The sequence below is a fragment of the Ovis aries genome, chromosome 16, assembly GCF_016772045.2.
Source record: "Ovis aries strain OAR_USU_Benz2616 breed Rambouillet chromosome 16, ARS-UI_Ramb_v3.0, whole genome shotgun sequence".
Lineage (NCBI taxonomy): Eukaryota > Metazoa > Chordata > Mammalia > Artiodactyla > Bovidae > Ovis > Ovis aries.
Genome location: NC_056069.1, coordinates 4,327,253 through 4,352,282, shown reverse-complemented (window position 1 = coordinate 4,352,282; position 25,030 = coordinate 4,327,253). Strand labels below are relative to the sequence as shown.

The window sequence follows — 25,030 nt, the reverse complement described above, 5'->3', positions numbered from 1 at the left end:
TTCCTTCCTCTCCTGCACTCTGGATCGACGTGCCCTTCAAGGCACACCACAGTGACTTCAAGGTTCAGCGAGCTCTCCTGCCCTGCTTCCTGTGCCAGTCAGGACTAAATTACATGTGTCAAAAACCCAGCTCAAACTGGCTTCAAAAATAATCCCGGAGTGTGGGCGTGGCCCAGGATTTACTGGCTCAGGAAACTGGAGAGACGAGGAGTAGACTGAGCTACGTGCAGAGCTGGATCGAAGGGTCAGACTGTGTCATCTGAAATCTGATACTAGCATCATTCTCAGGCACAGTCCTGCTAAGTGATGATGAGATGGTCCCCCAGCAACGCCGGGTCGTGAACTAACAGCACAGCAACCTCAGGGAAGAGAGAGCTTGTTTTCCTCGGGGCTGGAGCAGAAGTCCCAGGGCTCGTTCTTCGTGCCTGTGCTTGGCCTGGTATGGGTCATGTGACCACTCCTTAACCAGCCGCGTGGACAGTGGTACCCAGCGTGGTGTCTAAAGCACTATGTTGAGGTGGGAGAGGAGGTTCCCAGGAGAGAAGTCCAGGCACTCTGGTTGAAAGAAAGGTTTATCAACACAGTAAAATAATGATCCAGCAGGGGAAGGAGAGGGTGGGATGAATCGAGAGAGTGGCATTGGCATGTATACCCTACCATGTGTAAACATAGCTAGTGGGAAGCTGCTGCGTAACACGGCGAGCTCAGCTCAGCACTCTGCACTGACATAGGCTTGGGGGTGGGAGGGAGGCTCAAGAGGGCGGGAATGTAGGTATACTCACAGCTGATTCACGTTGTATGGCAGAAACCAATGCAACATTGTGAAGCAGTTATGCTCCGATTAAAAAAAATAAATGCAAGAAATAATGATGTCTGCCGTAGTTGTTCAGTCACTCAGTTGTGTCTGAATGTTTGTAAGCTCGTGGACTGCAGCACACCAGGCTTATTTGCTCAAAATCCTGTCCATTGAATCGGTGATGCCATCCAACCATCTCATCCTCTGTCGCCTCCTTCTCCTCTTGCCTTCAGTCTTTCCCAACATCAGGGTCTTTTCCAGCGAGTCAGCACTGCACATCAGGTGGCCAAAGCATTGGAGCTTCAGCTTCAGCATCACAGTTCAAAAGCGCCAGTTCTTCAGCACTCAGACTCTATGGTCCAACTCTCACACTGGTATAAGACTACTGGAGAAACCACAGCTTCGACTAGATGGACCATTGTCAGCAAAGCGATGTCTCTGCTTTTTAATATGCTGTCTAGGATCCATCCCATGGATGGAGGAGCCTGGTAGGCTGCAGTCCATGGGGTCGCTAAGAGTCGGGCACGACTGAGCGACTTCACTTTCACTTTTCACTTTCATGCATTGGAGAAGGCAGTGGCAACCCACTCCAGTACTCTTGCCTGGAGAATCCCATGGATGGAGGAGCCTGGTGGGCTGCAGTCCATGGGGTCGCTAAGAGTCGGGCACGACTGAGTGACTTCACTTTCACTTTTTACTTCATGCATTGGAGAAGGAAATGGCAACCCACTCCAGTATTCTTGCCTGGAGAATCCCAGGGACAGAGGAGCCTAGTCGGCTGCCGTCTATGGGGTTGCACAGAGTTGGACGCGACTGAAGCGACTTAGCAGCAGCAGCAGCAGGATTGTCATAGCTTTTCTTCCAAGGAGCGAGTATCTTTTAGTTTCATGGCTGCAGTCAGCTCTGCAGTGATTTCCACTGTCCACATGTTATTTATCCTCATTTATAAAATCACTGCAGATGGTGACTGCAGCCATGAAATTAAAAGACGCTTACTCCTTGGAAGAAAACTGATGACCAACCTAGACAGTATATTCAAAAGCAGAGACATTACTTTGCCGACTAAGGTCATTCTAGTCAAGACTATGGTTTTTCCTGTGGTCATGTATAGATGTGAGAGTTGGACTGTGAAGAAGGCTGAGCGCCAAAGAATTGATGCTTCTGAACTGTGGTGTTGGAGAAGACTCTTGAGAGTCCCTTGGACTGCAGGGAGATCCAACCAGTCCATTCTGAAGGAGATCAGCCCTGGGATTTCTTTGGAAGGAATGATGCTAAAGGTGAAGCTCCAGTACTTTGGCCACATCATGCGAAGAGTTGACTCATTGGAAAAGACTCTGATGCTGGGAGGGATTGGGGGCAGGAGGAGAAGGGGACGACCAAGGATGAGATGGCCGGATGGCATCACGGACTCGATGGACGTGAGTCTGAGTGAACTCTGGGAGATGGCGATGGACAGGGAGGCCTGGCGTGCTGCAATTCATGGGGTCGCAAAGAGTTGGACACGACTGAGCGACTGAACTGGACTGAACTGAACTGATGCATGTGCTGTCTCCCAGCTCAGTCTCTACTCATGGAGTCAGAAGCCTTGCCTGTGTAATCCTGTGCCTCTATTAACACCCAGCCCCTCGGGTTTATTTCTGTTTCTAGATGGCTTTCACACATGTGTGTTTTACATGTCAAAAGCACCCTGTAACACAGATCATTTGTGCAAAGCAGAAATGGATGTGCTTATCCCTTATCCCTTGAGTACCCAGGTGGGGTCCAGGGCCACCAGCGTCCCCAGCCAGAGGCCTCTGACCTGTCGTCACTTGTTTTGCCTGTCGATGTCGTGCCTCAGTTAGTGACAGAGATTAGAAGCATGGCCCTGTGGTTTGTAGAGTGGTTTCCCATCTTCTGCTTTAGTGGAGCCTCACGCTATCCTGGTAGGCAGCAAAAGCAGATGTTATCAGCACACTTTACAGATGGAGAAACTGCACATAGAGGGAAGCGGTGACTCAGCCCAGGTCCTAGCTGGAGGAAATGACACAGTGGCTAAGCTTATGGGAAACTCGAGGGAGCTGAGAGCCACAGATCGCTGTGACTTCGGACAAATGCAAGCTTTAAGAGTGATGCTGACAAAATAGCCAGCCCGATGGCTCTCTGAATTGAGTGGAGAGTAAAAAGTCCTGAAAATAACAGCATCTCCTGAGATAAGCAGGGTGCTTATGCTTTCCTAGACTCGATTTCCTGTGATGCTCTGCACAACTCTCACAGGCGAGGGTATCATACCCATTTTACCGAGAAGGAAGCTGGGTCTCAGAGAGGGCGAGTAGCCTATCCCAAGTCATAGAGCTGGTCAGGGGCAGAACTGAGAGTCAAACCCAGGCCTTCCTGCCTCTGGCCCCTGTGCTTTGCTCTAGAGCAGCTGAGAGTCAAACCCAGGCCTTCCTGCCTCTGGCCCCTGTGCTTTGCTCTAGAGCCCTGGCGGTGGAGAGGCTGCCTCTGTGCTAACGGCCGTCTCCGCTCCTGCCTGCAGGTCTACATCATCCGGGTCACGTGGTCCAGCGGCTCCACAGAGGCCATTTACCGGCGCTACAGCAGGTTCTTTGATCTCCAGGTAAGGACGTGGGGTCCCCAGGGAGCTGCAGGAGGCAAGGGTGTGTATGGACCTCCTTTCCGCTTGGACTTCAGAGCCTGGATCCTCACCCACAGCGGATGCACAGCATTTATTTCCCAGACCTAAAAACGGTGTCCGTCTGCTCACCTCAGCAGCTCATATACTATAAAGATGTAGAGAAGATGAGTTTGGCCCCTGTGTAGGGATAACACAAATTTGTGGAGCATTCCATATTAAAAAAAAAAAAAAAGGTGTCCATCACTTTGGGGATATAAGTGATGGGCTGCATTGCTTTTGCTTTGATATTCAGTATCTTTTAAATAGAAGAAAGTCTCCTGTTGACTGCTCTAGAATGGAGGCTAATCTGGAAATTGTTTGTGTTTGGCTTTGGCGTTCAGATCTTAAACTTGTGTAATCGTGTTTGCTGGTGACTTATGTGTGATCAGATTTTATGGGGCCATTCTGCTCTCAAGACAGACCCAAATCTTCCCTCACCTTGGCCTCCTCTCCCCATCAGGCTCCATGTTTAGCCCCTGAAACACCTGCTGTGTATTGAGGGCATCGCACTTGCCCTTTCCTAAGGCCAGTCCTCGCCCGAAACGCCTCCTGCACCCTCCAGGGTCTGCTGGCTCGCCACCCTCAGGACTCTCATCCCCTGGAAAGCCTGGTCTGACTTCACTTCCCAGCCAGCGAGAGCTGCGTCCCCTAAACCCCCCCCCCCCCCCCCCCCCCCCCCCCCCCCCCCCCCCCCCCCCGCCCCGCACCCAGCTCTGTATCCATTTGTCCTGATTCTAGTGAAGTTGTCTTCCTGTCCCACCCTAATCCATGACCCTTGTGGGCAGGGAGCGCATCTTTATCCTCTCCCTCCTTCATGTTTTACTCAAGGACACTGTATGTAGCCAGTCAGCGTTTGTGAATGAATGAATGAACGGAGGGACAAAGGGATGGACTGATGTCCACACCGAGCACCACTGGTCTCGTAGGGAGCCTCTGTGGACAGCTGCGTGTAAGCCCCTCCCCACTAGGGCAAAAGAGCTCTAATCCATGGATCAGTAGCATTATCCTGACATCACCAACAGCCAGCAAATCAGAGCAAGTGTATCTCGATGAGAAGTCACAGTGCCTGATATCATGTAGCAAATTTCTTTAGGAAACACAGGCCTTCGGAGGAGATGGTAACTTGCTTGGCTTCCTGAACCCACAAGTGTTCCATGCCACGTGGTGAGGGGCTCACCTACCTGACAGGCCAGTGTGAGGGCTCGTGGAGATGACTGTCTTCTTTTCCTTTGTACCAGTTAGGCTGCTTTTGTTGCAAATGACAGAAACCCGACTCAAACTGGCCTAAGTAAACAGGAGGATTTAGGGCACTGTTGTAATAGAATGCCCTGGGAGGGGGAAACTGGCAGGCTTCAGGCACAGCTTGGTCCAGGGTTTTCCACTGTGTCCTCTTGTCCAGCTTCTCTCTCTTTCTGGATTCCCAGTTCCCTTGCATTGGCTTTATCTCAGGTCTCATGTGGTTGCAAAATGCTCTGGGCTCACGCTCAGCAGGAAAGAGTGAAAGGTCACTTCACAGAAGTGCCAGCAAACAGTGTTTTCTAGGCTCATCTCTAAGCCAGTCAACAGGGCTGAGGAATGTGATGGCCAGTGGACTTGTCCAGTCCCTGCTCTGCCTCTCAGTCACGGGGCTGGGGCTGAGACGTGGCGAGAACAGCTGTGATCCGAGGTAGAGGGGACACTGTGGGGCCGTCAGAAGAGCCCTTGTCCTCCGCACACCAGCCTGCCTCTCTGCCGCCCCCCTTCTCTCTGAAGGTTAGGTGATATTAACCACAGGCATCCTCGGTCGAACAGACCTAATCTGTTTCTGAAAATGTCAAATGGAAGATTTTCAGAGGCTGTGTCCCAATATTTTGAAGGGGGAGGAGCAATGTTAATGTGCTCTTAACCACTTTCCCCAGCATCACCAAACAGTCGACATTACAAACTGCCGTGAGTCACTGCACACGGGCCAGCACTTAACCCCTGTTACCTACTTACAATGTAATGAACTCAGCGGTGCAGTAAAGCCAAACAGGATCATATACAAACAATATTTTTCTTCTTCTGCTGCTGCTGCTGCTAAGTCACTTCAGTCGTGTCTGACTCTGTGTGACCGCATAGACGGCAGCCCATCAGGCTCCGCTGTCCCTGGGATTCTCCGGGCAAGAACACTGGAGTGGGTTGCCATTTCCTTCTCCAATGCATGAAAGTGAAAAGTGAAAGTGAAGTCGCTCAGTCATGTCTGACTCTTCGCGCCCCCATGGACTGCAGCCTACCAGGCTTCTCCGTCCGTGGGGTTTTCCAGGCAAGAGTACTGGAGTGGGGTGCCATTGCCTTCTCCGATCTTTTCTTCTGGTCCACAGCAAACCTGTACCGAATGTCAGTACCCGAAGAGGCTCTGTGTTAACGATGCTAAGATACTATCTAAAATGGACTTGGCAGGGGCTTCCCTGGCAGTCCAGTGATTAAGACTCCAGGCTTCCACTGCAGGGGCCGTGAGTTCAATCCCTGACTGGGGAACTAAGATACTAAGATCCCACAAACCGTGTGATGCAGCCCACAAATAAATAAAGGAAGGAGAAGACGCAGGCATGGTGAGGGGGAGTCGGGTAGGGCTGACCCTGGGGCAAAGGCAGGGAGGGTGGCAGCTATAACGCCCAACACCTCCAGACGCCGTGAGCCGAGCCTCAGTCCTGTGCGAAACTGATGGAGGTCCACACCCTCTTTCCCAGACACAAGGGTGATTTATGCAGACCCATTATGGCAGATCTCTAGAGCATAGGGGCTGGGTAAATGTTTTGCAAGTTGTTAGACTGATTTTTTTTTTAATGCACTGAGGGTCTGCACTGGGGGGAGTTGGGAGTGCTACCTGTATTTTGCTTTCAGAGCCCTCTTCCCTGCCTGATGCATCCAAGAAGGAACAGAGGGGCAGAGATGGGTGACGTGGGTGATTGCTCACCTAGAGAATAATGGCGTGCACAGAACAGACACCCTCCCAGCTAGCTGAGGCAGACAGAAGTGGGGTGGACTGATGCAAGGAGGCAGGCGTGCCCCCATGGAACCCAGAGCGAGGGGTGTAGTTGGCTTTACAGGGTCCTGGAGCCAGCAACAGAATGACCCTCCAGAAGCCCCCAGGCCAGAAACTCTCCGAACAAGCTCCCTTTCCTGCCAACCCCTCTGGCCCAGCTTCCTCTGCTGGCCCACTGGCCCACATGCCCCTTCAGTCCTGAGGTGAAGTGCCCTTCCCCGTGTCCAGGCACTGGAGTTTGGATACCGATTCCAGTGTCTGAGAGAGAGCCCCTGAGTGTCAGTGTCCGGGGTCAGAGTCCACCCCCGAGCCTGCCATGTGTGGCCCGAAGGGTGGAGCGTGGGCCGGGCAGTGTGTGGGGAATTTGACTGGGTCATCGATTTGCCCATTGCAGCTGCGCTCAAGGCTTCTGACCTTGACTTCCGGGGTTTGACAGACCTGGGCTCACATCTCAGCTTTGCCGTCTCAGTCTCAGCTTGGTGTCCTGCTCTGTTTCTGAGCCTCAGTTTCCCCGTCCTCGTGTTAAGAATGAAGGCACTTTCCCCGCATCTCCCGTGACAGTTCGCTGAGCGGTGCCTGGCTCAGGAAGCAGTAGCAGTCACCTGCTGTCACTCTGCCCAGATGGGACCTGCCAAAGTGACATCATCAGGGAACATTTGAGGCGGGGTTGGATCCCAGGGCGCCCTGGCCCAGAGCCTGTATTCCCTCCACTCTCCTGCTCTAACTCAACTTTCTTACTTCTCCCAGAACTTAAAAGTGAGGTTTCCTCCCTGCCTCGCCATAATAGGTATTAATTGGAGGTTTACTGTGACATAAAGCTGCCTGAGACTCCACTTCCAAAACAAAGTCGTCTAGAAGCAGGGCTTAAGGGAGCTTTAAAGAGTTCCAGATGGGCAGCTGGAGTGGGAGAGTCCTGAAATTCCAGAGGGGCCTGCCCTGCCTCCAACCCCATACCTGATTGGGGGAAACTGGAAGAAGTCAAGGCAGGACCCCACCCGCCAAAGTGGGCTGATCCCAAGGACCAGGCAGGAGGGGAGGCCCGCCCGCATGGGACCTCAGCACCCTGAAGTCGGTGATTTCATGACCCACCCCGCCCCCACTGCTGGCTGGGAGTAGCCTTGGCTTTCTCCCACAGCTTGGCTCAGAGTGTAGGGGACGGTCGATCTTTCGTGGAGGAGCAGCTCGGCCAGTGTGGCGTAATGGAAACAGCAGAGGACTCGGTCGGGAGACTTGGGACCCAGCTGCCTATGCTGTGTGGCCATGGGCACACCCCTTAACCCCTCTGTGCCCGATGGTGACTTCTTCATCAAGTAGCATGAGGGTGGCAATAGTAGAAACAGCTGGCATTGCTGGGATGTTGCCCCCTCAGCCTCGAGACGAAATGACTTGTTTAATCCTCATGTCAAGCTTATCAAATCATGCAGATGAAGAAACCCAGGCTCAGAAAGGTTCCGGCATCTGCCCAAGGTCACACAGCCGGTAAGCATTAGAGCTTGGATTTGAAGCTGGGCAGCAACACCAGAGTCCACTCTGGTGGTCTCTGAGTGGTCTCATCCACTCTGCTGCCCTGTGTGCCCCTCGTGAATCACTTCTTCACAAGGCTTCTCTGGAGTTAAAAGTGATGACGTGTGTCCGGAAGAGGCAAATCCATAGAGATAGGAAGCAGATTAGTGGTTGCCAGGAGCCAGGGAGAGAGGAGGAGAGCCTGCTAATGGGTACTGGGTGTCTTTTGGGGGTGATGAAATTGTTCTGGAATTAGATAATGGTAATTGTTGCACAACCTTGTAAATATACTAAACACCACTGAATTGCATGCTTTAAAAGGGTGAATTTTATGGTATGTGAAGTATATCTCAATTCCTTTTCCTAGAAAAGTGATGATGTGTGCGAGAGCAGTTTCTGGGTTGTCAAGCCCTCAGCAAATGTCAGCTGTTGGGACTATTGATGGGTGTGGGTTGCTGCTAGGAACTGGCGTGAAGATTAGAGCAGGAGATGATGCCAGTTTAATAGAGTGGTTAAGATCCTGGGCTTTTACCCAAACGCTGCCACTTCCTGGCCGTGAGACCTTGTTTTAGTCAGAAGTGTTTTAGTTATGGAGGACAGAAGCCTAGTCTGTATGGATTATTCAAAAAGAACATTGATCAGCTTAATGGAGCTGAGAAGACTGAGGGCGCTTGGCTTCGAGTCTGCCTGGATCTAGGGGCCACAGTGGCAGTGAGGACCTGCCGTCCTCTGGTTCTCGGCCTGCTCTGGGTGTTGACTGTATGGTGGTGGCCATAGCCCCCAGCTTAGCGAACAACTCAGCTCAGTGACTTCAGGGAAAAACAGAACGCCCCAGCGGTTTCAGCACAAGTCTTAGCGGTTCTTGCGGGGTGTCTGGCCAGGAACAGCCCAGGAAGTGGAGGAATCCCACCACATTCACGCATGCTGGCTGAAAGAGGAGTAGAAGATGCCCCAGAAGAAGCCAGAGGCTTGCTGCCAGAGAAGAGGGGGTAACCTGTGCGTGACGCAGCAGCAAATGCCCCCTCCGTGGGGGCAGGACACCCGGGCAGAGGAAAAGGCCTGCATGGAGGCCTCCGGGGTGGAAGGAAGGAGCATGACTCAGGTTCCTCTGTGGGAAAAGAGACTCACAGCTCCCAGCAAGAAGGGCCCCCTGTCACTGTCTGGGGACGCCCGCTGCTGCTGCTTGACATCTGGCCATGTGACTCGTGTGAGGGCGTCAGCGGGAGAGCCCTGGGCTTGGAGCGGAAAGGCCTTGCTGTCCCAGTGCTCTGTCTGACCCGCTGTGTGGCCTTGGGCAGGCCCCTCAGCCTCTCTGAACCTCCCTTCCTGCCCTCATCTGAGCCACTCTGGAGAATCTCGCAGAGTGTAACAGAGAGCTGGCCTCCAAGCAGGGCATTGGGCGGGGACAGGAGAGCCCGAGGGCAGAGCCTTGAGGAGGTGTGGTTGGTTGAGCAATGTAATTTTTTTTGAGCAATGTAATTTTTGAGCTGTGGTGTTGGAGAAGACTCTTGAGAATCCCTTGGACTGCAAGTAGATCCAACCAGTCCATCCTAAAGGAGATCAGTCCTGGGTGTTCATTGGAAGGGCTGATGTTGAGGCTGAAACGTCAATACTTTGGCCACCTGGTGCGAAGAGCTGACTCATTGGAAAAGACTCTGATGCTGGGAGGGATTGGGGGCAGGAGGAGGAGGGGACGACAGAGGATGAGATGGTTGGATGGCATCACCAACTCAATGGACATGGGTTTGGGTGGACTCCGGGAGTTGGTGATGGACGGGGAGGCCTGGCGTGCTGTGGTTCATGAGGTTGCAAGGAGTCGGACATGACTGAGCAGCTGAACGGAACGTACTGAGCAATGTAATGACACAGTATTGGTGGCTGTTCACTGAGACATTCCAGCTGCCTGACTTAGGCGTCATTTCATATAGTCCTCGGGCCTCCCCAGTGGCTCAGTGGTAAAGAATCTGCCTGCAATGCGGGAGATGCAGGTTGGACCCTGAGTCGGAAAGATCCCCTGGAGAAGGGCATGGCAACGCACTCCAGTATTCTTGCCTGGAGAATCCCATGGACAGAGGAGCCTGGTGGGCTGCAGTCCATGGGACATGACTGAAGCAACTGAGCGCACACACCGCACATTAAGTCCTCACTTACACGCATGAAGTCAGATGGGGGAAGGGAAGCTCAGAGAGGCAAGAATCACGTGCCTAGAAGGTAGCGTGGGTGGGATTCAGCCCTGGGGGTGGCTGAGTCTGAAGCCTGTGCTCCTAACCGCTGCACCCGCACCTCCTGGAGGCCCAGGATTGCCTTCAAGTCTGTTTCCTCATGGAGTTCTGCCCTTTGAAGAGAGCTGCTCTTTGAAGGCCCACTTGGCACCTCCTCGTGAGACTCAGGTAGCATCTGTCCTGCGGACGGCTGCTCTGAGCAGGACACGGCCCCTCACAGACAGACCCTGAGTGTGTGATGGATCTCTTCTACCCTGTGCCTTGCGACCTTTGCCCTCTGAGTTTTCCCAGGAGTTCATTGCATCCTCAAGGCCGAGGGTCGTGGTCATCCCTGGAACCAAGGGTTCCCTCATGGAGGTTTGCTGAGCCAGACTCCAGATATTGCCTGTCCCTGCGTCCTCTGTCCCAGCCAGGGAACTCAGGCAGGGCTTGCTTCCTGAAGGAGGTGGCAGCTGAGCAGAGTCTTGACTATGAGTAAGGAGTTGCCCCACCGACAGGGTGGGAGAGGTCATTCCACACAGAGAACACCACGTGTGCAAAGATGGAGAAGCGTGAGAGAGCAGGACTGTTAGCTTGGCATCTCGCAGAATTCCCGTGGCGCACGAGCCAGCTGGTCAGCCTGCCAGGCAGGGGGCTGGCGAGAGAAGCACCGACCGCTTGTGCCCTGTAAGCAGGAGCCCTCCGCACTCCGGGGACGGCTTCTGGGCACGGGTGCTTTCAGCGGGGTCTGTTTCCCAAATGTAGCGTGTCACAGAGCTGAAGGCAGGCTGCCGCATCTTGGTCTGAGCCTTTTGTTTCTCCCCAGAGAAGGGAACTGAGACCCGTAGACGGGAGAGGCTGTCCCGTGTCGCATGGCAAGCATCGTTTGTTTCCACTTTCTGTTGAGATAGGACAGCCCCTGACACACTTCATGAGCTCTGGGAACTGCCGGAAGCCCCCAGGCTCCACCACAGAAGCCATGGGGAGGGAGTGTTTCTTCCCGTCTTTTCTGGGAGCAGGTGTAGGAGGGGCACAGCTGAACCTCTCTCTCCGCAGGCAGGCCTTGCCCAGCTGGGAAGACTTCCCGGCGAGCTCGTAGCCAACACTTGGCCTGGGATTCCACCAAGCATCTTTACCCAGATACTGTCCTTGCTGGCTCCTCAGACACACTTTCTTTCCCCAGACATTATCTTCTGAAATAGGGGTGTTATACACACCAGCTTATTTGTTCCCTTGTGTCTGAAAACCATTGCCATATTGATGGTGTAGAGCTGAGGACATGTAAGAGTTACCTTTCTTCTCACAGCATCTGTGGGAGAATTGATTCCAGGACCGCTCCCTCTCACCCCTCAGTGGACACAAAAATCCAAAGATGCCCAGGTCCCTGGTGTGAAATAGTGTGCCTGCGTACTCAGTCACTAAGTTGTGTCTGACTCTGCGGTCCCCATGGATTGTAGCCCACCAGGCTCCTCTGTCTATGAGATTTTCCAAGCAAGAATACTCACTCTAGTGAGATGTCATTTCCTGCTCCAGGGGATCTTCCTGAGCCAGAGATCAAACCTGTGTCTCCTGCATTAGCTGGTGAGTTCCTTACCACTAGTGCCACCTGGGAAGCCCATTAAATAGTGTATTTGCATGTAAGCTACACACATTCTCCTATATAGCTTTAAACCGTCTCTAGGTTACTTATACCTAACACCGTGTAAATGCTATGTAAATAAAAGGTAAATGCTTTTGCTTTTACCTAAAGGTAAATGCAACTATGTAACTAGTTGCCAACTGGAGTAGAATCAAGTTTTGCTTTTCTGGAACTTTCTGAAAGATTTTTTCCCTCAAATATTTTTGATCTGCCATTGGTTGAGTCTGCAAGTAGGGAACCCGAGGGTATGGAGAGCCAACTGCAATTCTTTCTTTGGAAAACAGAAAGAGGGAAGATTGTATAGGTTGATTGCATCTAAGGCCCAAAGCAAGGCCTGTTGCCACCACCTGGAAAATAATTTCTCCATTTCTCGACAGTGGCTGACCAAACCAGTTAACCAGCTCTTCATTCATTTGTTCACCCATTATTCATCCGTTCTTTGCTCATATATATCCCAAGGGCCTACCATGTACCAGACAGGAGGTGACGGGGAAGGAGGTGGGTCGCCCAGTAAGGGGGTCAGGCTGAGAACATGCTGCCCTGACTGAGAAGGGGCTGTAAGAAGGAGAGAAGTGGAGCCGTGGACAGACAGGACGGACAGTGGGCTCCAGTGGAGACCAGGACATGCCGACATTGAGCAAAGCAAGCTCGTCGAGGGGACAGAATCCCCAGAGGCAACCAACAATGCACCATCAGTGGTAACTGCAGTGAGACAGTTGTTTGCAAGGAGAGGCGATCAAAGCCTGGGAGCTGATTTGCTTTTGGTCTTAGCGTGTCCTGGCCCGAGAACCACATGGCTTCCCACTAGCCTGCAGCTGCCCGTGACGGTCACCTGGGCCCTTGCACACTGCCTGCCCTGGCTCTCCTGGGACTTGGGGCCTTTGTCCCCAGTGCAGGAGTGCACCCCTCCAAGTCTAGTCTGCCGCTAACACAAACCACGTGTGGACCTCCACGCCAGCCTCCACGATGTTTTCCTTGGACAGCCCGTCTCCTCTCCCTCCACCGCAAGCTGCGTCCTGAAAACTGCTGATGGAGTGTTCTCCCGTTCCCTTGTGATGTGGCTGCTTGACGTGGCTCCCTCTCCCTTCCCACCCCTGAGACTGACTCACTTTCCTCTGGGGTTTCCAGTCCTCCTCACTCTCGGCACCACTTCCTTTCATTCTCTGAGGGGCGGGGCATGGACGTCCAGTCTCCAAGGACACCATCTGCAGTCAGACTTGCCTGGCATGCCTCTGGTCCTGCTGCTGCAGGCAGCCTGGGGTCCCCACAGAGGATCTGGGATGCTGCCCGTGTCTGCTTCAAAGCCTGTGGGGCCAAGGGTGACAGCTCCCTGGCTAGAAGCAGCTTGTGGCCTGTGAACCCCAACACACTGAGACCTAGAGCCAAATAGCTCCCAGGCTTTGCTCGCCTCTCCTGGCGAATAGCCGTCATACAGATTGCAGTTACCACTGATGGGATAATAAAGAAAATGAAATAAAACTAGATATGACTAAAAGAGGAGAATGAGTATTATAGTCCAGCCCTGTGCTGTCCAATATGGTAGCCACTAGTCATGTGAGGCTACTTAAATTTAAGTTAATTAAAATTGAATAAAATTAAAAGTTCAGTTCCTCCATCCAGCGAAGGTTCCACCTCCAATACAGGAGCTCCCTTTCAAGCGCTTAATAGCAATCCAGGGCCGATGCCTACTGTAAGGGACACCACAGATGCAGAACATTTCTATCATCGTAGAAAATCCTACTAGAAAGCCCAGCTCTGGGCACTGTGGGGACCTAGATAGTGGGAGGAGTTTGGCCAACCTTAAAACACAGCCTCATGGTGGAGTATTATTCAGACCTAAGAAGGAAAGAAATTGCAGTGCACACTACAATATAGATGAAACTTGAAGATATTATTCTAAGTGAAATAAGCCAGACACAAAGGACAGATATTTACATGCGGTCCCTAGAATAGTCAGATGTATAGAGATAAAAAGTAGAGTGGTGGTTGTCAAGGGCTAGAGGAGAGGAATGGGGAGGTCGTGTTTAAGGGACATAGAGCTTCAGTGTGGAATGATGAAGAGGCTCTGAAGATGGAGGGTGGCGATGGTTGCACAGCAATGTACTCAATGCCACTTAATTGTATACTTAAAATGGTTGAAACGATCAATTTCATGTTATGTATGCTTAACCCCAAAATACAGTCTTATAAAATACTGATAATTATTCCCAGATGATTCTCGGAATAGCATTCGTTGTGGGCAGAATGCAAGGAGGGGGCCTTCCTTGTTGGGCACCTGGTGTGTGCCCCCATGTCCAGCTCACACGCAGCATTCATTTACAAAAACCCCCTGCCCAGCAGGCTGCATCTGTCGGTCTGCAAATGGCAACTCCGACTCACTGGGCTAGGTCTCTGGCTAGGGACACACAGCTGGCATGAAGAAACATCAGGATTAAACCCCAGGGCTGTCTGGTCCTCAGGGATAATGTCTGTGGTTAGACTTTGCAACATTAAACCCGAGACTACTGCTTCAAATTAATAATACCTGCCTCAAATTAATACCACTTGGGGAGACACTTCAGCTCTTTGAGCTCCACTTATGTGGGTAAAAGCAAGTCAGGACAGAGGATGAATAACTTCCTGACCGAGCAGTGAAGACCACAGGGCAACGCGGCAGTGGGCTGGGCCACTGAGCCTGCGTGCGCACTCAGACAAACGCGCAGAGGAAGCCTCGACGAGTGCACACAGGCAGGGTTTGGTTGATGGATTACCAGGACATACCTTCTAAGAGAATGTTCCCCTGTATTCCAACATTGTCTTCACCAGTGAAACTGAGAAGAAGAAAAGAAGATGCGTACATGCTAAGTCGCTTCAGTCGTGTCTGACTCTGTGCGACCCTATGGTCTGTAGCCCACCAGGCTCCTCTGTACACAAGATTCTCCAGGGCAGGATACTGGAGTGAGCTGCCATGCCCTCTTCCAGGAAAAAAAGGATAGCGTAAAGACAAAACTTATACAGTGCCAACAAGACTCTGCAGCTGAGCTTGATTAATCACTCTGCTTTTAAAAAGAAAGCATACTCCACCTGTTCATGGAATATGAAACTTAGCCTGGTCTCAGGCTGATTTTTCATGTCCATGTGACACTCTGAAGCTGCCCAAGAGAGGGGTCTTAGGGGAGAAGAGGAGGATTTAGGTTAAGATATCTGAACTGGCTGCACCGCCGCTTAGCTGTGTGACCTCAAGCAGTTCACTGTGTCCTTCAGCTCTGTAGCTTCTCCATCTGTGACTTGGGGGTTGTGCACTGATTTCATAGAATTATTCTGAAGGACAGATGAATCCAGGTGTCTGAGAAGGCTTGTTAGCTGTAAACTCTCAAACCAACGTTCATAGTCATTCAATTCAGTTCAGTTCAGTCACTCAGTTGTGTCCAACTCTTTGCAACCCCATGAATCACAGCATGCCAGGCCTCCCTGTCCATCACCAACTCCCGGAGTTCACTCAAACTCATGTCCATTGAGTCGGTGATGCCATCCAGCCATCTCATCCTCGGTCGTCCCCTTCTCCTCCTGCCCCCAATCCCTCCCAGCATCAGAGTCTTTTCCAGTGAGTCAATTCTTCACATGAGGTGGCCAAAGTATTGGAGTTTCAGCTTTAGCATCAGTCCTTCCAATGAACACCCAGGGCAGATCTCCTTTAGGATGGACTGGTTGGATCTCCTTGCAGTCCAAGGGACTCTCAAGAGTCTTCTCCAACACCACAGTTCAAATGCATTAATTCCTCAGCGCTCAGCTTTCTTCACAGTCCAACTCTCACATCCATACATGACTACCGGAAAAACCATAGCCTTGACTAGACAGACATTTGTTGGCCAAGTAATGTTTTTGCTTTTGAATATGCTATCTAGGTTGGTCATAACTTTTCTTCCAAGGAGTAAGCATCTTTTCATTTCATGGCTGCAGTCACCATCTGCAGTGATTTTGGAGCCCCAGAAACTAAAGTCTGACACTGTTTCCACTGTTTCCCCATCTATTTCCCATGAAGTGATGGGACCAGATGCCATGATCTTCGTTTTCTGAATGTTGAGCTTTAAGCCAACTTTTTCACTCTCCTCTTTCACTTTCATCAAGAGGCTTTTTAGCTCCTCTTCACTTTCTGCCATCAGGGTGGTGTTATCAGCATATCTGAGGTTATTGATATTTCTCCCGGCAATCTTGATTCCAGCTTGTGCCTCTTCCAGCCCAGCATTTCTCATGATATACTCTGCATAGAAGTTAAATAAGCAGGGTGACAATATACAGCCTTGATGTACTCCTTTTCCTATTTGGAACCAGTCTGTTGTTCCATGTCCAGTTCTAACTGTTGCTTCCTGACCTGCATACAGATTTCTCAAGAGAGAGGTCAGGTGGTCTGGGATTCCCATCTCTTTCAGAATTTTCCACAGTTTATTGTGATCCACACAGTCAAAGGCTTTGGAATAGTCAATAAAGCAGAAATAGATGTTTTTCTGGAACTCTCTTGTTTTTTCGATGATCCAGCAGATGTTCGCAATTTGATCTCTGGTTCCTCTGCCTTTTCTAAAACCATTACTAATTATTGTTATTAGTAATGCAGGGGCTCAGTGGTAAAGAATCCTCCTACAATGTAGGAGTCGCAGGAAATTCAGGTTTCACCCCAGGGTCAGAAAGATCCTCTAGAGAAGGGCATGGCAACCCACTCCAGTTTTCCTGCCTGGAGAATCGCAGGGACAGAGGAGCCTGGCGGGCTGCAGTTCACAGGGTCACAGAGTCGGACACGACTGAAGTGACCTGGTGCACACACTCGAGCATTAGTAAAGTGAATATTGTTAATCAGGGATGCTTTGCAAATATCTTCGCAAATAAGCTGCCCCTATTTCCAGACTTCATTTACGTGCATTCATTGGCTTAGCCAGTTTTTATTGCATGCCTACTATGTGTCAGCATTGAAAAGCTCTTGGATTAAAAAGGGAAGCCTGCCTTTCCAGCAAGTCTCTTCCAGATGCTGGTAAGCCACAGTTCCCCATCACGGCACAGCATAGCACAGAGTAGGGGCCAGTTGGCAATCACAAATAAAACCACAGCCTCATGGGCAGCCCTTCAGGGTTGCCAGCCAAGCTGAGGGTGACCACCCCTACCCAGGGGTGTCACACTAAACAGTACTAAGGAGGCAAGGTGCTCCTAAATGACCCTGTTTCCTGAATATGGGGAGCAGTCCTTTTTAATTAACCGCTGTAGCATCTCAGAGGCAGGTGATACAATGGCAGGAAAGCCATGTGTGTGTCCCTGTCTGTGTCCCTGCCCCTTGCTGGCTGCAGGCCCATGGCCAGTTTCTTCACTCTGGACTTCAGTTCCCTAGATGATGACGACCATCTCTTGAAGGAGTATTCTGCAAATTTTGTGAGAGGATGTGTCTGAAGAATCTAACTGGGCTTGGCGTGTACAGATGTGTCTCTGCTCTCCCACTTCAGGCCTCTCCTCCCTCCCCCTGCACCATAGCTGTGCTTATTTTTCCCAGGCTATTCAAAGCTGATTTTGTGCTATCGGAGGCACACATCTTTTTTTAAATCACAGTATAGTTGATTCACCAACTTCCCTAGTAGCTCTGTCGGTAAAGAATCTGCCTGCAGCGCAGGAGACACAGGTTCGATCCCTGGGTTGGGAAGATCCCCTGGAGGAGGAAATGGCAACCCACTCCAGTTTTCCTGCCTGGAGAATCCCATGGGCAGAGGAGCCTGGAGGGCTACAGCCCACGCGGTCGCAGACTCGGACACGGCTGAGCGCCTAAACCACCACCACGTAGATGATTCACAGGGCTGTTAGTTTTCGGTGTACAGCGTAGTGCTTCAGCATTTTTGTAGATTAGACTTCACTATAGTTTTACAAGGTAATGGCTGTAATTCTCTGTGCTGTGTGTACTGTATATCCTGGTTGCTTGCCTATGTTGTATGTAGTAGTGGGTGTCTGTTAGTCTGCGCCCCTAGTTAGCCCCTCCCTCCTTGCCTTTCTCGCTTGGTAACTGCAAGTTTGCCCTCTGTGTCTCTGAGTCTGATTCTGTTTTGCATATACATTTGTTTGTATTATTTTTTAGATTCCACATACAGGTGATATTGTTAGTATATAATGTGTGTCCTCCTCTGACTTATTTCACTAAGCGTAATATTCTCTAGGTGCATCCATGTTGCTGCAGGTGGCAGAATTTCATTCTTTATGGCTGAATACTATTCCACTGTATATGTGTGTGTTATATGTGGATATGAATGCACACACACCCCACGCCATCCTAATCCAGTCATCTCTTGACGGGCCCTTGGATTGTTCCTTGTCTTCGTTATTGTAAATAGTGCTGCTGTGAATGTTGGGGCGGGTGTATCTTTTCAAATTAACGTTTCCATTCTTTTCAGATATATGCCCAGGAGTGGAATTGCTAGGGCATATGGTAGTTCTGTTTTTAGTTTCTTGCGGAACCTCCAGACCATTGTCCATCGTGGCCACACGAATTTACATTCCCACCAGCAGCGCGCAAGAGTTCCCTTTTTCCTCACCCAGAGGGATGCACCGTAAGGTCCAGGGTGGCTTTCTCCTTGAGGCAAAATGATGGGCAGGTCTCTGACCTCCGGCCACCTCTGTGGGAGGCTCAGGACTCCGTTTTCTTCTCCTTGGATCCTGGGCCTGCATACTAATGAGACTGGCTTAAGACACTCTGCTGTGAGAGCAGAGGCAGGTGGACACGCGGGTGGGCGGAGGGGGCGGGGCGGCGCCCACGTGTACACACTGCCGCGCGAGAGGGTGGGCGGAGGGGGCGGGGCGGTGCCCACGTGTACACACTGCCGCGCGAGAGGGTGGGCGGAAGGGGCGGGGCGGCGCCCACGTGTACACACTGCCGCGCGTGAGGGTGGGCCGAGGGGGCGGGGCGGTGCCCACGTGTACACACTGCCGCGCGTGAGGGTGGGCGGAAGGGGCGGGGCGGCGCCCACGTGTACACACTGCCGCACGTGAGGGTGGGCCGAGGGGGCGGGGCGGTGCCCACGTGTACACACTGCCGCGCGTGAAGGCGGCGAGGAGCGGCCGCGCGGCACGGGGAGCGCGACTCGCTGCTCCGTGAGCCTAGAGGGGTGGGAAGGGCTACAGGCATACTTAGAGCTGACTCACCTCATTGTACAACAGAAACTGGCACATCATAAAGCAGTTACATCCGAATTTTTTAAAAAAGTGCGATGCTGTGACAGACAGCCTCACTGTACACGGGGTTTACTTCTCGCTTGGGAAATAAAGATTGTGCATAGAGGTTGTTGGGGGCTCTGGGCCCTCGGCCCTAGGTCCCTTGCTGACAGAAAAGCCACTCTCTGGAGCGTGGTGGTCACGTGGCAGGCAGAACCGGAGAGTGATGAGTAAAGTACCACTCCTAGCTCTTCCACCCCGAAGTGAGCCGTGTCCCTTCTGCTCACCTTGAGTTTGCCACATCTTATTTCAAGGGGGTGGGGAGGTAGGAATCTACCACGTGCTGAAAGGAAGAACCAGAAATCTGGCGACAGCGTTAATGACCACCACATCCCAGCTTTAATCTGCAAAGCAACGCTGGCAGTGGGTACCTATGGTCCGCTAAGGATGAGGCGCAAGGTACGTCACTTCCCCACTTCACAAATAACAGATCCTGATGATTTTGTATATCTGACCAGATACTTCCCATTGATTCCTTAAAATATCAGAGATGCATTTGCTGTTATCAGAAGACAGGAAAGGTTTTTGTTTGGGGTGTTCCATCCCTCTTCTTCCTCTGTGCCCACAGCAGCCTGTACTACCGCTCAAGGTGCTTCCTACACCACCCGTCAATGATCAATTTACTTTTCAGTCTCTCCCTAGACTCTGAGTCGCTTCATTGCTGCACCCCACGTGCCTGACTCAGAGCTAGGAACGAAGCTGAGCCAGGCAGGGCAAGTCTTCCTGCGGCAGGAGTGTCATGACCTCACAGGTGGAGACCTAACCAGATTAACTGAGTCTCCACGGTTTGAGCACCACCCGGCAGTTCTTAGGAAACAGGATGACCTGCCATCTGTGGAATTCTGGGGGCTCTAGTGGGTGTTGTTCACGCTTCAGGTCCTGTGACTCAAGCCCGCAGGAAAACTGAGATTGGTCTCTCCCAGCCCTGAGCCTGCACCAGGCTGCCAGCTGCGGATCTAGAGAATTGTTTGTATGGAGATCCTAGGTCTGGTTGACTTTGTCTTCCGCTAGTTTGGGTTTCTGGAACACTGAACAAAGTGAGCTTTTCTCTATCAAATCACGTAGTTAACATAAACTGTCAGAGATGCTTTTATCATATAAAGGCTTTCATTTTGTTTTTCTTCCCATTTAGATGCAGATGTTGGACAAATTTCCCATGGAAGGAGGACAGAAGGACCCCAAACAGCGGATCATTCCCTTTCTCCCCGGTGAGTGAGGCGTGTGCCCTCAGATGGGGCCTCTAGGCTCTCATACAGCTCTTGGATCGCTCCCCTCTTTGTCCCTGTCCACTGTCCCAGTGACCAGACCTTGGTCTTTTGTAGAACTCATTGCTTAAGAATTTTGGTTTTGGAGTTAGCTGCTATGCCATTTACTAGCTGTGTGACCTTAGGCAAGACATTTGCCTCTGGGATCCTCAGTTTCTCCCATCTCTGGGAGTAGGGACTTCCTTGGCTGTCCAGCGATTAAGACTCTACGCTTCCACCGCAGGAGGCACGGGTTCAATCCCTGGTTGGGGAACTAAGATTCCACATGCCACGTGGCAAGGCCTCCTAAAATAAATTGATAATAAAATTAAAGGAATATTTCGAGCTCATGTAGTCTGTGTAGTGAATGGCACCTATTTTAACAGCTTCTGTTAAAATATCTGTTTTCTGTTGTGCATAACAAATCACTACCCGTTTAGCAGTTTAAAATGACACCCACTTATTGTCTCACAGCTCTGCTGCTCCGAAGTCCAGGCAGGCTTAGCCTGCTTCTCTGTTTAGCATTTTAAAAGACCAAAGTCAGGGTCTTAACTGGGCTGGCCAGTTACCTGGAGGATTTAGGGAAGAATCCCTCCCGGCCTCATTTAGGTTGTTGGCAGAACTCGGTTCCTTGCAGCTGTAGAGCCTAGATGCCTGTTTCCTTCCTGGCTGTCCGCTGGGAACTCAGCTTCCAGATGCTGCCTGTATTCCTCATCCACCTTCAGGCTGGCAACAGGGCATGGAATCTCTCCTGAGCTCGGAATCTCTCTGACTTCCCCCGCCTGGCACCAATGGGGAAAGTTGTCTGCGTTTAAAGCCTCATGGGATTACCTTGTACCCACTTGGCTAATCCAGGATAATCTCCTTCTCTTGAAGTGAATTGAGGCATATCATGTAACATGATCCTAGGAGGGAGATCCCACTCTGTTGACAGGTGCTGAGATTGAGAAGAGATATCTTTGGGAGCCATTTAGGAAATTCTGCCTGCCTGCCCGCCTACCACAGCCATCAAGCACCTTTTAAGGGCCAGGCTTAATGCAGCCATCACTGGTTCCTGCTCTCAGTACATCCCCCCACCCCACCCCCGCAAATTTTTTTTACCAAAGAAATAGCATCAGGGCTTCAACTCATTAAAATGAGCTACCCAAGCCAGTGTTACGGCTTCCAATAATAACAGCTACCATTAGATGTCTGCTGCGGGCCAGTCACTGGGCTAAGTGCTTTTGTTAGCTCGTTTAGTCCTTAGAACAACCCAGCAGGGCAGACATTACTATGCCCATTTCACAGATGAGGAAATGAAGACTGAGAGAAATTATGATCTCTTGCACAAATGGCAGAGCTGGGATTCAGACACAAGGGTGGCAGGCTCTAAAATTTATGCCTGAAAGTCACACACTGCAGGCTCAAATCCCAGTGTCCCTAATCATCCACTCTTCTCTTGGGTAAGTTACTTAAGCACACACAGTTTCATTTCTACACTTGCACATCAGAGATCATAACGGTATGTAAATGATAAAGTTGTTGTGAGGATTAGGTAAGTGCCTGGTGTGTAGCTAGCAACAAGTAAGCACTTACTACTACCTTTCTGTACAAATGATCAGCAAATTGACAATCACCCTAAATCACAGACATTTGGAGCTAGACTGGCCCTTAGTCTTCCCCGGTAGCTCAGATGGTAAAGCATCTCCCTACAATGCGGGAGACCCAGATTCAATCCCTGGGTCAGGAAGATCTCCTGGAGAAGGAAATGGCAACCCACTCCAGTACTCTTGCCTGGAAAATCCCATGGATGGAGGAGCCTGGTAGGCTACAATCCATGGGGTCGCAAAGAGTCAGACATGACTGAGTGACTTCACTTTCCTGGCCCTTCAGTCTTTTTCATTTTGAGGGGACAGGGGGGCCAAGCACCAAGATGGGGAGACTGAGTCACCCAGAAGCTCATTCTCCCCTCTCCCATTCCAAGATCCTGCTATCAGCGTATCATTGTGTTCTTTCAAATATTGTCATTGTTGAGTGAGTTTAGAGACAGGGTAGATGTATTTGCCAGGCCCCCATTTACTGGGAACATTGTTTACCTAAGAAAATTAATGTTTTTAGTTCTTCCACGGGGAAAGAACACTGGAATTTTTTCCTCTATTGGAGATAACCCAGTGTGCCAGCTGCAGGAGTCAAATCTCAGCACCCAAACACGTGCTTTGGAGTCCAGTGGACCAAGTCCTGTGACCTCCAGCAGACAACATCTCCCACCACTGAGCCCCAGTTTCCTCATCTGTAAAGTGAAACAGTGACCCCTGCTTCATAAGCTTCACTCCCTGGCACATAGAAGGTTCTCAGTAAAGGCAGAAACAGGGTCGGGGACGTTCGTTTGGAATTTCTGGGTATTTTGTATCATGGAATCCTGCTTAAGTGATCCATCTGGATATTCAAGTTGAAATGGGCTCTGAATGTATATTTTTCTTCAAGACAGGAAAGGAAAGCCGTGAGTTAGAACTCTGCTGGATGAAAGGCAAAACCAGCTCTGGAAAAACTTCCCAGAACAGGGAAGAACTTGAGCCGACCCTCTCCCCAGCCCCTGAAAGCTTTCGTGGTTACGTAATCCTTATCCACCCACGAGTGCATGGAGATGCCGTTCTCAGGGACTCCGCTCCATTGTCCCTGCTCAGGAGACCCACTTGCAGCTTGAAGAGGTCCTGCTGGGCCCCAGGACCCCTGGAGCATCCTTTACCAGCCCACCTCTTAGCTTTTCCTCGAGGCCGAGGCCAAGGGCAGGGACGGGTGGTCCCCTACTCCGAGGGGTCAGTTTTCTGCCAAGACTGCCACGTCAGCAGAACAAAAGCAAGTTTCTTGTTAGCACAAAGGCGGGGGAGGGGAGGGGAGAACAGGCCTGTGCAATTTTCCATCCCAGCAAGAGCTGAGGAAAGCCAACTTGGCAGAGGATGTGGCTTGAAAAATAAGAATTACAGTTTGGCCTTTCTCCACTATAGAAAACAAAAGCTTGCTCGTTCCCACCAAAGGCTCGTCTCTCCTCTGAGGACCCTTTCCATTCCAGCAAGGCTGGCCTGCCTGGGAGGGCTGGGTGCAGGCTCGCTTGCCTTCCTTCCCCACAACTCACACAGAAACACGTGGACGCAGGCGCAGGCTGGGGGTGCGGCCCCACCAGCCTTTCGCCCAGAGGCACCAGCCAAGGGGGTGCTGGCCACGCAGTTCTGCCCCCGAGCCTGAGCGGCAGTCCAGCTCTGCTGGGGATAAATGATAAGGGAGCCTGTTGGTGACAGGTCTCAAGAAACCAAGTTGGGAGTTGTAGAAAAGACATGTGCCTTTCCTAGTGGACTGTCAGGCAGTATCCTGTAACCTTTTCTTTTTTTCCCAAGTAATTGCCCTTTTTTAAGCACCTAGCAAGGGCCAAGCCCAGTGCCCATGCGTCTTGGAGATTACTAAGACATAGGGGCGGTTCTCCCTCTTTGCAGATGAAAAGACTGAGGCTCCAGCAGGTAAATGCATTTTCCAAGGCAGCGCAGGAAGGAAGAGGACCCCCTGGGATTGGCCCGGGGGCGGGGGGGGGGGGGGCGTTGCTTGTCACCCCAGAGCCTCTGTCTCCCCGGCACGTGCTAATCCTGCCCTGGGGCTTCCTGCCCCCTGTGTTGGGCAGGGCCCCTGACAGGAGCCCAGAGACTGGTCCCACTAAGGCCTGAGTCCTCTGTCCTCTCCCAGCCCCTGCAGGCAGGCCTCAGGCAGGTTCTCTTGGGGGTGGTGGCTCCGGGGTGGCCTGTGCTATGCCCGCGGGCCAGAGCTTGCACCATGCCTGCTGTAAGTCACAGCCTTCTCAGTCAGCCTGTACACCCCACTCTGCCCACTTCCTCTCATTTTATAGAAGGGGAAATTATACCAAACCGAGAGCAACATGTTTTTGATAGGGACTCCTCCTCCCATTTTGAGAAATGGATTAGAGGCAGGAAGCGTTTGCCCTGTGGGATTTCTCTTTACAGGCACGCTTTTTTTTAAAAAAAAAAAGCTTAGGCCTCTCCTAGAAATCCTGATCTTCAGGTGGTCCCACCCGTGAGGGCAGTAATTTGATTATCACAGTGACTAGGGCTGGGATGGAGACAGGAAGGCCAGCGGCCTTCTCTGGATTGGAGGCCAAGGGTGCAAGCCTCCTGCAGGGCAGGGGCCCTGTTCCCCTATTGGGAAACATCGACTGTCAAGTGTCGAGAAGGCAGGCCCCCAGCACCCTGCACACATGGGGCTCACGCAGAGCCTGCACCTCGGGAGTAAATGAGGGAATGCCGTCAGCTCTAGGGAGGCCAGGTTGAAGACCCCTTCTCATTTCCCTGCATAATTTCCTTTCTTCGTTTTAAATGACATGAACATTTTGATTCCAGAAATAATCAGTGTTTAGGGTAGGGACTTTGGGGAAAGTATAAAGAAGAACACAAGAAGGCTTTGTCTTCCACCCTCAGAGACGAGCACTTTGAACTGTGATGCGTTTTCCTCTAGACTTTTTCTCCCTTCTAACAGGTGTGGTATATCAGAAATTTGACTGATTCATCAGAATTGAGCCCATCACCACTATAAAGAAAGGAAATCTTCGTTATTAAGGAATTTCATCTCCTTGTGGGTTTTTTTTATTTGATGGAAATGAACAAAGAAAGGATGACTATTAGGTCGATCATATCTACCTAATTTCCCGATTGTGCCCTTTTGCCCAAGAGCAAGTTGTCCGATTCTTTTACATGTGGCCTTAAGCATATGGCTTCTTTGGGTGCAAATCTCCT

General features: G+C 51.2%; 1 protein-coding gene across 5 annotated transcripts in view; it reads left to right on the top strand.

Moving 5' to 3' along the window:
• Positions 1 to 25,030, top strand: part of SH3PXD2B (SH3 and PX domains 2B) — a 122,274-nt gene that overhangs the window by 31,466 nt on the left and 65,778 nt on the right. For 3 of the 5 annotated variants that reach the window (XM_027979990.3, XM_042233674.2, XM_060400310.1), the window contains 2 exons: positions 3,312 to 3,392; positions 20,147 to 20,222. In XM_027979990.3, coding sequence (XP_027835791.2) covers positions 3,312 to 3,392; positions 20,147 to 20,222 — 157 coding nt within the window. Of the gene's footprint in view, positions 1 to 2,875; positions 2,995 to 3,311; positions 3,393 to 20,146; positions 20,223 to 25,030 lie in introns of those variants that run through there. The other 2 variants (XM_042233676.2, XM_060400311.1) reach the window with 2 other exon arrangements.